This window comes from Marmota flaviventris, chromosome 9 (genome assembly GCF_047511675.1).
Source record: "Marmota flaviventris isolate mMarFla1 chromosome 9, mMarFla1.hap1, whole genome shotgun sequence".
NCBI lineage: Eukaryota > Metazoa > Chordata > Mammalia > Rodentia > Sciuridae > Marmota > Marmota flaviventris.
In genome coordinates, this window is record NC_092506.1 from 53,237,744 (window position 1) to 53,252,663 (window position 14,920).

At 47.9% G+C, this 14,920-nt stretch overlaps 1 protein-coding gene across 1 annotated transcript in view; it reads right to left on the bottom strand.

Annotated features, from left to right (window-relative positions):
* Positions 1–11,500: 11,500 nt before the first annotated feature.
* Swap70 (switching B cell complex subunit SWAP70) overlaps positions 11,501–14,920 on the bottom strand; it is a 69,039-nt gene continuing 65,619 nt past the window's right edge. The window contains exons 11-12 of the mRNA XM_027942383.2: positions 14,747–14,843; positions 11,501–14,444 (exon numbers count right to left, since the gene is read on the bottom strand). Of these exons, the coding sequence (XP_027798184.1) occupies positions 14,338–14,444; positions 14,747–14,843 (204 nt within the window). The 3' untranslated portion in view covers positions 11,501–14,337. The remainder of the gene's footprint in view (positions 14,445–14,746; positions 14,844–14,920) is intronic.

Sequence of the window (14,920 nt, forward strand, 5' to 3'; positions counted from 1 at the left end):
CTGTCATCCCAGTGACTTGGAAAGCTGAGGCAGGGAGATGGCAGGTTCTAGTCCAGCCTCAGCAACTTAGCCAGGCCCTAAGCAACTTGGCAAAACTCTGTCTCAAAAAAATGAAGCGGGCTGGGGATGTGGCTTAGTGGTTAAGCCCCCCTGCGTTCAATCCCCAGTATCAAAAAAATAGAAGAAGAGCAGCAAGGGAACTTTGAGGATGTTGAGTGCTGCGGGAAAAACTAAGATAAGAAAAACACGTACCGTGGGGACTTGCTGTCCTGGCTCAGGGGTGGGGGGGGGGGTGGCTCTTTGAGTGGAGAGAGGCACGAGGACGACAGTGGAGGGGAGGCATGTGAGAGGAGGGAGACAAGGACCTGCGTGTAGACAACTAACTCTGGAGGGATTTCGGTGTGGACAGGAGGAGAGCTGGAGCAGCCCCTGGAAGGGTGTGGACTTGAGGAGAGGGGCTTTCATTTGCTTTAAAGACCAGTGACACTTGGGTATATTCAAATGCTGAGAAGGATCCTGCTGAGATGAGAGGTTGACAATAACTGAGACAGCAGGGATGACAAATAGAAAAATATTTCTGAGAACGCAGGGGTCCGTGCTAGGGTCACTCAGCAGGGCAGTGGCTGAGCTAGAGAGAACACGCTGGTCACCCCCAGGCAGGCAGGGGAAATCCTGAGAGTCACCCCCTCTTAGTCTGGCCCAAGAGGAAAAGCTTCCCTGGGATGCTGGATTTATGGAAGGTAGGAGCTGCTTCCAGCAATTCAGAGGGCCATTGCTGAGGCACAGTGGGCACCAGGGGCTCAAAGCGAACATCTCTAACTATGCAAAGATGGCTCCTGGACACAGGTCTGGCTGTGGCCCTGCCGAATTCCTGTATACACCCCACAATCAAGGCCCAGCGCCCTCAGATGACCACACACACACACACCCACACACACACACACACACCCTTGCTGAGGGCAGGAGCTAAGAATAGCTGGCTGGACAATGGAGGGGCCACAAGGCCCTAGAGAAGGTACTATGTCTCTGAAGAAGAGCCCTGGGCTCTGGGCCTAATGCAGGCGTGGGCCCATTGCCAGTGACAGAAGTCCAGAGACCTGCAGGATAACATACCTGAGTCTAAAGGCCCCAGGTCTTTCCATCTAGCCTAGTGACTCCACCCTACCTCTCCTGGACTGGGACAATCCCAGCATCCCATGGGGCAGTGGTTCCAGAGAACAACCCCCCACAAGGAACACGGTTTTACCTGGATGTTGTGAGAAATGCAAACTATCTGGGGGTAAGGTCCAAAGACCTGTGCTAAACGAACCTTCCAGGTGACTCTGAGGCCCCACTTCCATAGGGGTCAAACCATTCACCCCTCCATTTGCCGTCCATCCATTAACCTAAAATTCACGTATCCATTTCTCAGTCCATTCTGAGTCGGTTCAGGAAGCTGTGACAGGATGCCACAGTCGACAAGGCTTATGGGAAGCGCAGATCTGTTCCTCACTGTTCTGGAGAATGGGAAATCTAACTCAAGGTGCCTGAATCCTCTGTCTGGGAGGGCCCCTTCCTGGTCTGTGGAGAGCCAGCCACCAACCACCCACTTTATTTTTTTTTTTTTCATTATTTAGAGAATACTTTATTAGTTTCTGTAATCAAACCCACGTAGATAAGACCTTACATATTTAATACAGTGCGTTACCCCTGTGCCACAAGCCCTTGTCCATGGCTCATGGGATCAGGGGCTCCTCCCTTAAACGAGAACCTGGCAATGCTGGCCCGGTGTGAGCTAAGGAGCTGCTGTGCAGCCACTGACTCGGTTGTCATCCTGCTGGACCCTTCAGGGCTCTGGACACTCTGGCCTCCTTCTCATCTCCTTCTCTACTCCACCCTCCCTGCCCACGCCTCCTAGGTCTCTTTTGGTGGTGATTCTTGCCCCAGAATAACTCTGGCTGGGCAGAGGTCAGTCCTCAAACCTCTTCTCCATTTACACTCTCTCTTCAGATGACCTCATTCACTCACATGGTCTTGAACGTCATCGAAATGGCAACAAGTCCCAAACTATAACTCCACCTCAGCCCTCTTTCCTGAATCCTAGACTCAAGTCCAACTACCCTCAACATCGCCACTGAAGGCATCATGACCTGAACCTGATAAAATTAGGTTCCTGCCCCTGCACCCCTAACATTCCCAAAAGAAGACTTTCTCTTCTTCACAAGTCCATCTTTACAGCTGCCCTAGCCAAAATCTTAAAGGTGTGTGCGCCTGAATTTTCCTTTCTTTCACACCGAAATCCCATCCTTCAGCAAATCAAACCCCCCGGCCCATGACTCTACCTTTAAAATCCATCCTAAGGGCTGGGGTTGTGGCTCAGTGGTAGAGCGCTTGCCTAGCATGTGTGAGGCACTGGGTTTGTTTCTGAGCACCACATAAAAATGAATAAATAAAATAAAGGTGTTGTGTCCATTTACAACTAAAAAAAAATTTTTTAAAAAAATCCTTCCTAAGCCAGGCACAGTGGTGCACGCCTATAACACCAGCAGCTCAGGAGGCTGAGGCAGGAGGATCTCGAGTTCAAAGCCAGCCTTACCAATGTCGAGGCACTAAGCAACTCAGTGAGACCCTGTCTCTAAATAAAATACAAAATAGGGCTGGGGATGGGGCTCAGTGGTCGAGTACCCCGAGTTCAATCCCCAGTACCAAAAAAACAACAAAAAACCCATCCTAAACTAGACCACGGAGTCCCCCACACTGCCACCCTCACCCAAGCCGCTCCCTGTCATGGGGGATGCTACAGCCTCCTGGCCACTCTCCCCATTTCAGTCTTGTCCCTTCAGCTACGCAGCACAGTGGCCAGAGAGCTCCTTTGCAGAACACACAGCCACAGTGCTCCCCTGGGGAATGCCCTCCAATCAAAGTCAAAATCCTCACCATAGTTAACAAGACCCCTCACAACCTGTCCTCTGCCACCCTTCTTGTTCATGAGGCATTAGCCACCCTGGCCTCATAGATGCTCCTGAAACGTGACAAGAGGCCTCACCTCAGGACCATGGCTCTTGCCACACCCTCTTCCTAGAGCATTCCCCCCCCATGTCCTCATGTCCTCAGGGCTCACCCCTCACTTTCTTCAGATCTCTGCTCCAACACTCCTGGTAGAGATGCCCTCTGAGCATCCACCACGCAACAGCAACCCACCCTCTCCACGCACCCCACACCCCCACGTTCTTCCTTCCAGGGCCCTCGCCACCACTGCTCACCCCAGGTCAAGCCCGTCGGCTCCTAAGGGCAGTGACTTTGTGCTGTTCACAGTGTACTTTTTAGCACATAAAAGCTTTGCAGACGTACAAACAGGCACATTAATAAGCTCATGGGACCAACCTGGGGAGGGCTGAGAGGGCGGCTGCCATGCCACAGACGGCTGGACAGTGGACAGCAGCAGAGAGGAGCAAGCAGTGGAAAGAACAGGTGTGGGAGAACTTGGGGTCCTCCAGGGACAGACAGAAGAGTCATAATCCCTGATTTCCCAGTCCCCATCTCCACTGAGGCCTGAATGTCGATGATGTCTACAAGGTGGTCCCTGTATTCCCACAATCATCCTCCCCTTTCCTGAAGATATTTGGTTCTTTTGTTCCTTGTAACAAAAATAGCCTTGACCTGAACTGCATCCTTCCAACCATCCATCCACCCATCCCTCCACCCCTATGTCTGCCCTCCCTTCATGCATACCTCTAATTATCTGTCTGCAAACCCAATAGCCCACTAGTCCCTTCACCTCTAGGCCCTCATCATCCTAGAATCCACCTGTCACCCATCGATCCATGTGACCAACTGTCCATCCACATGTCCGCCTTTTAGAACACTGAGGTAGAGTGAAGCCAGGTTAGGGTGGGTCTTGAGGTGAGTCTGAGGCAATTTGACCTGCTTCTTGTGCAGTTGGAGAGCTTTGAGCAGATTTTTGAATAGAAAATTTGTAGTCAGACCTGTATCTCAGAAAGATAACTCTGGCAGCTGTCTGCAGGATGGATTAGAGGGGGCAAGTCTAAAAGTGGGAAGACCAGTTGGGGTAATACTGCCACAGTCAGACGAGCTAGAGCAAAAGGGCTCAAGAAGATTTAAAGTAGAGACAAAGGAGCAGCCCTGGGATCAAGCCCAGGCCAGAGGGCAGGCCCTGCCCAGATGAGGGAGTCTAGCTGGGGGCTTCTGTTTTGCAACCGGCAGGTCAGCTTGGGCACTGTTTGCCCCGGCTCTCAGGTAGCACTGTGCCTCCTGCACATCAGCCCAGGGCAGGGAGTTCCTGGGAAGCCCAACCCAGAACCAGTACTCTCTGAGCCCATATGCAGAGCTCTCTGTTCTACAGTTTAAGACCCTGAGCAAATAACATTTCTAAATACACAGTCCCCCACCAACTCCAGTCTCATAGCTCAGCCCTGGCTACGGAAACCTGGGGCCTCTTTGTGAATTTTCTGCAACTTCTTAGAGGCTGGGCCTCAGGCCCAGTGAAGTCACAGTCTGGGACGCAGCCCTGGCTCCCTGCCCGCCCACGAAGGCTATATTTGGAGCAAGACAACTCCCTACAGACACAGGGCTTGGGACCCACCCTGCAGAGCCGCCTGACCAATTTTGCCAAGTATCCAAGCAGCACGGCTATCACCCGTATTTCCACTTGTTTGTCCGTTTGCACAATGGTTTATTCATTCCACAAGTATTTATTGACCCCTAGTACAATGTGGCCATCATGAGGACACACTGGGCCCACATCCGAATGTGTACATGTGGGTATCTGCGTCTAAACGGGATGGCAGGACACACTCTTGGTGCCCTCCCTAGGGTTGATTGGTTTGGTGACTCAGAATCAGGTGCACAGACGTCTGTGGTACCTGTGCGCACATGCATGCAGGCACGTGCTCTCTGAGCAGGGAGTGGTGACTCAGCTACACACGGCTTCCCCGGGCACCTGTGTGGAAGCGCCTGTGTGTGCAGGAGAGAGGCTCCCACTGCCCAGGGGGTGGAGAAGTGGCTATGACTCAGCTGCACATGGCAACCAGTAGCCCAACCAGCCTGCCTCACTTGCCAAACCAAACAGCCTATGTTGGGTGTAAATATTCTGTCATGGAGCATGCATGCTGAAAGTCCTGAGCCGGGTGACCTCAGGAGAGCGGGAGAGATTTAGCAGTCTAGGACCAATAGCGTTTGCCTCCAGGGTCCTCTGCCACTGCCCCTCCACCACAGGAAAAGGGGTCCCATATTGCTTTCCCAGCCTCTCTGGTCTGGCCACCTGGACACTCAGAGACCATCTTCTGTCCTGACTCCACCATCACCCTGTAGTCCCAGGGACACACATCTTGAACTAGGCTCAGGAGTTCAGAATTGTGGCCTTTGAGCTGCCAGCCCAACCCAATTTCTGCTGTACCAAAAACCTCTCTGTTCCACTCCTCACAATAACATTGTTCTTAATGATCCAGAAACATTTCTGAGCTCTGGGGCTCCAGACCCACTGCTTCCCCGCAGCCTTTGCCCCATCTTCACCTCTGTCCCTGCTCTCCCTGGCTGTCTCTGTCCTTATCTGTCCTGTGTCTATCTTTGTCTCTTCCTCCAGTCAGGCTGTCTGCAGCAGAGGCTTCCCAAGAGCCGAGGTGCTGACAGAGTGGGGGTGTGGAGAGGACACTCCGTGTCCCTTCTTGAGTCTTATCGAGAAAACTGAAGCCGCTGCTGGGGGCTCAAGCTGGAATTTCGCCCTAGATGACCTCGCTGGTTTGCTGGGGCCTCCTCAGGGACAACCGGGGTCAAAGGAGTCAGGAAACAGGCCCCTGCTTTCTAGCTGTTCCTCTCTCCCTCCCCCTCCCCCACCACCTCCAGCTGCAACCTCTGGAGAGGAGGGCACTCTCAGGGACAGAGCCAAAGGCTGTGGGGACTCGTGTCATGAAAGACCAGACCTCCTCGACTTTCCAAGGAAAATCCCTAGGAGCTCCAGGGACAGGGAGGCCACCCGACCCTACCTGAATGACAACCCCACATCCTGCACCGTGGGAGTGGTGGGGACGTCCCAGGGCCTGCACTGCCTGTCTGTGTCTCTTTGGGCAACTGCCTGGCTCCCTGAGCCTCCTTTTCCGCATCTGTAAAATAGGAAAATAGCGCCATTCTCTGGAATGTGAAGATAAAATGACGAATCAGCCTGGCTCCCAGCAGGCGCTCCGAGCCTGCGGCTATCTCATGGTGCAGGAACCCGGGCCACCACCTTCCGCCCTCGGAACTCCCAAGTCCAACAAAAACTCGCGGACGCGGCGCACGCCTGCCACCTGGCGGCCGCCCGCGCCGGTCCTAGCAGGTTGCTTATTCTCGTTGCTCACCTACCTTTTCTCACTTCGCCACACTGGGTAGGATTACTTTGTGATACCAATAAAGCTAAACAAGTTACTTTTTTCTTTTTTAATCACATGGGTAGGAAGAAAAGGGGCCAAATCAGCCTGACTTATGAAGGAAATTCTAGAAATATCTGGCTTCCTAATAACTGTTTGCATGAAGATTCCCAGGACTCCCCAAGAGAAACAGACTAGGACCTGAGGCACAGGGTTGATGGTCCATTTTTCACCTGTGCTGGGATTAATTTTTTTTAAGGAAAAATTGTCGCCATCCTCCTGGTAAAGTGGGGCAGATCTCCAAGTAGACCAGACAGTCTTGAGAGAAGAGTTGAGGTGTAGGTCAACCTGATTCAAGCTCAAAAGGACCCCCCTGGAGGGCTAGCTCCAGGACATATTTGCAGGCAAGACATTGACATTAGAAATGGAACATTCAAAAGCATTTGCCATGACCTACTTAGCACATGTGCTGGGTAAACAGCAATGAAATGTTGGGAGCTCAGTGCAGGGTCCCTGCAGCTGCTGAGGCAAAACAGCAAAAGCATCCCAGGGGCGAGGGATGAGCCTCGTGGAGTCTGGATGCTGAGAGAATAGCTCCTGCCACCATGAGAGAAACTGCCACGGCCACCAAGGAAGAAAACACAGGACCCCTGAACAGGGAGTAGAGGCCTGGGTCCTTGGGGGTCTAATGGGAGGTGGCAGCCAGAGTCTCTTGAGATCCCCTTTGCAGCCTCATTGGGACCTTGCAAAGAGCAGTGTGGCTAGGGAGGTGGGGTGTTCTGGGCCATTGACCTCACCCTAGGACCTCATTTCTTCAGTTACCTACTCAGACATTGGCCAAATACATGCCTTAACAGGTCACCTCAGAAGCTGCAGACCTGCCTGGGAATACAGCAAGCACCCGAGGTATTTCCCTAACTCTCCAGAAGCTGTGCATGATCAACCTACCCGTCACCTGCTGGATTTTCTCAGAACTTACCAGTCCACCAACCAAAATCCCCACTCTATGACCCAGCAGAGATGGAAAGTCCCCTTCATGTGACTCTCTGAAGAAAATGTACCCTAACAAAACATCAGATGGGGCAGGGAGTGTGCCTCGTACCGTGGAAAAATCTTAACGTGTTATGCATTCCCTCACCTATGAGGGGCAGATGGCCAGTGTCCTTCCAAGTGTGACACTCTGAGAAGGGCTTCACCTGTGTTGTACCCTTCTGAGAATGCACAACCTGCATCCAATCCACTTGGGGTGATACAATGAGGTGGAAGCAGGACTAGAACTCAGGTCTGTTTGACTCTGAAGCCCAGGCTCCTTTAGCTTAGTACTCCAAAGGCCAGACTGGGGTCAGGGAGGGAGGTGCAAGCACTGCCCGCTCTGAGAGTCCCTTCACTGTCCTGCAGCCATCTGCCAGCTAACCACAGTGAGGACTGAGGTGCTTTGGAGCTCCTCTATAATTTTTTTTTTGGATAGCCCATGTGTTCCCTGTGAACAAATATTTCAGACACAAATGCCTTCCAATCCAAGAGAGAGCTCAGTTTAGCAGCTGGGGACAATGACTCTTCTTTCGTTGTCAGGACTTCCAGGGGAGCTGGAGAACAAGTGAGCATAGAGGTGACAGCAGTGCTGGTAGCCCCCAAACCTGCCTGTGACAGACAGTCTTCCTGGGGGAGCTGGATGGCATCCCTGTGGGATGCTCTTGACTGAGCAGAGGAAGAAAAACACAGGAAGTGGCGTTCAGAGAGGCTGCTCTCTTAAACCCAGCCTGGGCTCCTGGTCAAAGCAAAAAATGTTGCCCAAAGGAGAGAGGCAGGGACGGGAATTGGGACGGGATAGAGGACTTCAGATGGGGAAGGGGGATGGGCTACAGGGCATGGGGGCTGGGCAGAGCTTTCCTCGGCCTCTCCCACAGTGCTGCTGGCCCTCCATTGGCCTGTGGACTGCTATGGAGGAGATGGCATAAACAAAGAGGAAGGCCTGCATTCCTGTGGTGGACAGCCCTGTGAGACCATAGAAAGCATCTGTGTGGTGGAAACAGGAAAAGGAGGCTGAGTCAAGCCCAGGGCTGGAATTTAGTGTCCACCACAAATGTACCCACTACCAGGGCCAAAGACTCAGCAACCCCAAAAGGGTCAATGAAAGCTGAATACAGGACTAAAAAGGGTCAAAGTTCTCCCCTGCCTGTAGGAGTGATGCATGGACATGACAATTCACTGAGCAATAAAATGATTGACATCTTAATGTAAGGAGGGGACCTGAGAGAAGGCAGGTGGTGTAAGGAGCAGCATCTTAGAAGAGGGTCAGGAATTTCAGTATGGATTTGGCATGCTACGTCCTTCTCTGCCAAGAGAAAGTCCTGGACCAGCTGATTTCTAGGGACCAGCCAGTTTTAGCATTCTACAGGCTTCAGCCAACACACTCACAAATCTTGAGTCTAAAGTTAAGACTTCTTTAAGGTCCCTCCCCTCCCAGTACTTGGGGGGGAGGCATGGGAAACCAGGGACGTTCTATCATTGAATTATATCCCCAGCCCTTTTTGAATTTTTGAGACAGGGTCTTGCTAATTTGCTGAGGCTCACCTTGAACTTGTGATCCTCCTGTTTCAGTCTCCTATATCACTGGGATTACAGGCATGCACCACTGCACCCAGAAAATGGGCTTTTTAAAAATTAATAAATTGTGATTTAGTCTTATAATGGAATGCTTTATAGCACTTGCTGTCAGCCAACAGACATCTACGTATGTAACCACCACCATTTCCAGCATGCCAGAAAGCTCCCTTGTGCCGTTTCCCACCACCACCACCACCCACCCTAGGTAACTTCTCACTACAAAATCCAGATTCATGTCTCAACTTCTGGAAAGGAATATAAGTGGAATCATATAGTGTGTGCTATCATGTGTGGCTTTTGCTCCAGAGGATGTCTGTGGGATTCTTCCATGTTGCTGCATCTCTTAATAACAGGTTCTTTTAACTGAAGTGTAGTATCCATAGGTCATTTGCCTCTGCTAATGGAGATTTGGATTGGTTATGGTTTGGGGCTATTTTAAACAAAGCTGCTATGAATTCTCTTATATAAGAGTCTTTGGTGGTCACAGGTCTCATTTCTCTGGGGTGGAACTGTTGGGCCGCAGGTAGTTGTCTTAAGCTTTAGTAGATGTTGCTGAATAGCCTCTGAAAGTTGAAAGGTGACTTTTACAGTCTTGAATTGAACATAAAGGAGTAGTGGGTGTGAGAGAGAAAACAGGTATTCCTTAAGAACACCTCAATATTCTCAAGATTGGTTCTTCCAACAAATTGTGCACACTGACTCCACACTGGCGGGAGCTGTGGTGGAGCCAGCACCTCTTTCTGGAGGCCGATCATTGTTCACCTGACCCTTGCCCCATTGGGGCAGTTGTACCTGTTGGCATTATTTTGCAGGTAAAATTAGGGCTTTGCCAGTTAGGACAAGCACCTGTGCAGTGCAGGACACCTCACTGCCCGGGCGGCAAATATTCACATTCACTCCTCACCAGCAGCAGGCAGAGCCCTCAGACCCGCCCTGCGCCTCACACTCAAAGGGGAGAACTCAGGGCCAAGGCAGCTCCTACCCTTCACACCTAAGCATCCCATATCACAGACTTTAAAACATACACAAAGCTCTTGTTTATCATGTGCATGTACAAATGTGTGACAATAAATCCCACTATTATGTAAAATTATAATGCCCCAAGAAGAAATTTGGAGAAAATAAAACTGTCACATAAAACCTACAGAGCAATTCCTTTCTGATCTCTGTTGAAAGGCCTCCGTTTCTGCCCAGTGCCCCACTCCAGGTTCTCTGCCAGCTCTCAGAATGAAGTCTCCCTTCCAGGGGGGCCCCATTTACACTGAAGGGTCAGCGACTCCCAGGACTTAGTCCTTTTTCTGCTAAAACAGAAGACCAAGGACTAAGTTATTTATGAAGAAGAGTAAGCTGTCCCTCACAGTTCTGAAAGCTGGAAAGTGGCACGACATCTGGTGAGGGGCTTCCCGCTGCATCACCCCAGGGTCAGAAGCAGGACAGGAGATGAGAGAGGGCCCAGGATGCTTTTATTACAAATTCACCCTCATGATATGGGACCCTCTCTCATGATAACACTAATCCACTCACTCGGGCAGAGTCCTTGTGGCCTGATCACATAGTGTTAAGTACCACCTGCCAATAATATCTACTAAAGCTGGGGACAAAGTTTCCATTAGAAGCACCTTGGGGGAGACATTCAGACCACAGCAGACCCAGTGGGGGAAACCCTGACTCTAAGAGACTATTGTATTCTGGATAACACAATATCCATAGAGATTTCTATAGAAAGTTGAATAAACTCTTCCAGGTGTGCTCCACTTACACCAAAGTGATCACTGTCAACGCCTAGGACTCTTCAAAGGGAAACCCTGACTCCCAAAGCCTGCTGTGTTCTAGACAACAGAACCGGCCTTTCTGCAGAGCAGGATTTCTTAATCTCATCATTACTGACACTTTAGGCCAGATAATTCAGTTACAGGGAGCTGGTGTGCACATTGTAGGAGGTTTTGCAGCATTCCTGGCCTCTCCTACTAGATGCCAGCAACACTCCTACCACCTGTGAAAACCCAAAAAAAAAAAAAAAAAAAAAAAAAATCCCTCCAGACATTGCCAATGTCCCCCAGAGGGCAAACCTGCTCCTGGTTGAGAACCACTGTTTATAAAGTGTTTATAGAAACACCAACACCAACCTCTCCTTCTCTCCCTTGCTCTAAAAGGGAAAGATCAGCTTCCCAATACGTAATCAAGCTGAACTGAGTGGGCTTGCTTCACCCATTGCAGGCGTTTTAATGTAGGCAACCACGTAAAACAAAACAAAAAACCACATTGTTTATTCTGGTGAGGGAAAAACTGAAAGGCATGGAAAGAAAATCTGAGAAAACAAAGGTAAGGGGATTTGGAGGTAAGAGCAACAATGAGGGAGAGATCATCTCTGTAAGTTCCCGCTTGTGAGCTGACACATCACCCATGGTTTCCCCACATTCGTGACTCAAAACACCAAACAAGAGGCCATAGCTAACTTCTGGGGGTCTTAACCCTAAACTCAGTGTTTTCAGGAAGTGTCCCCAAACCAAAGTCCATTTCATTATATGAAAATACACATACAGACACACAACTGTACCCCATTGTTTTATTAAACCAGACAGTTGAAAATGTATGATGTTCTGGCACATTTAATTTTCTTACTGGGTCCATTTTACTACAAAAACAAACAACAAACAAAAAAATATAAAAAACTTTTAATATATCTTAGAAAAATTAGCAAAAAAATTAAGAAAGTTGAGCACATTACATTACACAATGTTTAGATAATGATGTTTGAAAATTATATTTTGTTCCCTGTCCATACTGCAAAAAACAAAACATATTTTTAAAACTTTTTTCAGGTATAATTCCTGGAAATGATCATGTCTACGTATTAAGGAAAAGGCCTGATTATGACAAGCATTCAAACACTCCTGAAATTTTCTGTACAGTAATTACAAAAGTAAAACCAAGGGGTCTATAGGTATTTTGACAGCTGAAACCATTTTAAATATTAAGAGGAATTTGATTAATATAAAAATATCATCCCAAATAGGACTGACAGAGTTCATTTCTGTGCTGCCGTTTTATCATTGTTTAAAGGGGCTCTTCCCTCCTGGATGTAGTGCCATGGAAGCCAGGATGTCGACACTATGCAATAAATACAAACTTTTTGCACCAACCTAGGAGTGACTACTTAGTCAAGTCAAGGCCCACATGTGCCCAGAAAACAAGCAATCTTCAGGCTCGTGGCCCAGGCCACAAAGTGAGGTCCACTGGAGACAGGAATGGAGGAGCTAACCCCAGGTCATGTTTTCATTTGCAGCTATGCAACAAGCTGGATTTTAAGAAGGGACGTTCTGCAAGGATATATATGGCCTATCTCAGCACTTCCCCAAAGCAGAAATTCACACATTCCACCCACCCCATGCACAGGCTATCCAAGTCCACACTGTTTCTACTCCAGAGATGTCACATGGCTCATTGGCTTCTTTGTAAAATATCTTTTCCTCATCCGTTATGAGGGAGATTGGGGGTCCCTAGTGTGATAAATCAAACCACAAGAAAGGTTCCATTCCCATTGGTCTAATATATCTGCCAGTGACATAATAAAATAACAATACTTATAAGTGGCTCAGCAGAAAACAATACCCAAAATAGCTGTTAAATTTGGAAGGCATAATATAAAAGATATTTTAGATAAAAATCTAAATTTTATAAAGACAACTATAAGAGATCATTAAATAAAGTTATATTTTTATCAAACAGTCCTTAAGACAAGTTTCTAAAGACCATTTCATTGGCAAATATTTTCCAGTCATAAAAGATATGTGGAATTATATTCCAGTTTCCACTCATGTAAATAAATACATGCACTGAAATCTCTTAAGACCATCCACTCTAGATGTACACATCTTTTTAGAATCGCTTCCTCACTGCTGTTATGCAAGCACTTAAAGAATGCCCGAGTTCTTCTTCACGTAATGCTTGTTGGCGAGGACCAGAACCATGAGGCTGAATTCTGCCTTTGTGTGACAACTGAATTACCCTTGTTTGTTCTCCCCCCCCCCTCACTTTTCCTTCTTTTTTCAGTACTGGGGACTGAAATCAGGGGCACTCTACCACCAAGCTGCATTGCCAGCCCTTTTTATTTTTTTTATTTGGAGACAGACTAACCTCAAACTTGTGAATTTCTTGCCTCAGCTTCCTGAGTCCCTGGGGTTACAGGCACGTACCACCACACCCTGCTACCCCCATATTTATGCTTTTCAATTTTAAGCATCATGGCTTTCCATGGAGTTACTGATGTTTATAAATTAATAACTAGTGTTGGAAGGCTTGACTTCATAAATATTCTTACTCAAAAACAAATTATACATGAGAAACTTCCTCAATTTTCTTTTTGAATTAGACTCTGATCCCAATTTCCTTGCTGCACTTATTTATACTGGATATTTCTTCCCTGATACACACAGGAAGGGAAAAGGCAGAAAAGCTGCCCTCCTAATGAGAGCTATGGTTGGGCTAATACAATGACATGTTATCATCCTCATGACATTTTCCCCCCTTTATAACATTTTAAATCTAACTACACACATATGGGCAACTTCCCACTGCCCATGTGCATATAATCTGCTTTATAAATCAACAAAATAATTTTTATTTCAAATTAGCTTTTTTCTACACTCAACATAATCCTCTTACTGCATGAAGTACCCTAGTAGCACATTATTTGCTAGAGAGAAGGGGAGAGAACACCCGAGATAGAATTAGGTTGAGTATGAGCCAGGAGGATGTTTTTCTTTGAGGTGAGGGAAAGGAAATGGGATTGATACATGCCAAATGTATGATGCTTAGGGAAAGAACTATCTCAGTAGAAGCTAAGAAACCTCAATTGCCAGATCTATCCAGAAGGATGATTGAGAAATGGCAGAGACTCCATGACCTATCCATCAGAGCACCTATGGTCAAAGGCCTGCCAGTTCAACTGGCACGGATGCCAAGAAGACAGGCCAATCTCACTTAAAACACACAAAGAAGGAAACATGCTGCCAAAGGAAGAGCTGGCACCCAGTCCAAAGAGGTTCTGACTCCCCAGAGATATTGAGCACTCAGACGCCATGCTCTCAACCCTGCAGATACAGAGCTGACCATGCTCTGCCTCTCTCACAAAAGAATCTGAGCCTAATGCAATTTTCAGAAGCTGAAGTTTTCAAAGAGAGTAAATAAAGAGCTTGACAACATTGACTTTTTTTGTCCTTTTCAGAGAAGCTTGCATTTGCAGGAAGGGCTCCTTAGCACACTGACCCCATTAGAGGCACCAAGAAAAGAGTTAGAAGCAGCGAAGCCAGTTTCTTTTGTCTTTAGCATAAAGCTCTCCAGCCACACTTGGCATCTGCATAACTGAGGGGACTTCTGTCAGGAGTAGTCACTCCGTGGTCTTTTTTTCTTTCCAGTTCTTTTCTCTTTCCTCCAGTTCTGCCTGGGTAAAAGCGGCAGGTCCCCAATTAGTGATCAGGTGAGGGTTCTTTGAACCTAAAAGACAAACATGCTTTAAACACAGGTAGTATTACATTCTTCAGTTTACATTATCATTTCTCCATGGACAAAATAGTTAACTTTTCACCTTATTTCTTCTCTGAGGAACATCTAAAAAAGTCATACCATCCAAAGATGAGAAGCTGTGCATACAGGAGACTATCTGGGCCCAAGAGAAATGTACTCTAAACAGCTTAGGGCTTATACATTTGGGCCAAAAATGATTTTTAAGCACAATTCAAATACACAAATAAAACGAAATTAAAATTAATGTATGATTACTTCAAAAAACCTATTACCTGGTTCTATCAATCGAATTAATCCTTCATGATGGGCCACTTTGTCCTTCCAGCTCTTGGTCTTATTAGTTGCCATTTCTAGCTTCTTTTTAACCCCCTGAAACAAGAATGGAGTTTGGACTTTGCAGACACATAGTAAGTAGTTCGAGAATCAAATAACAACAACTAGTTACT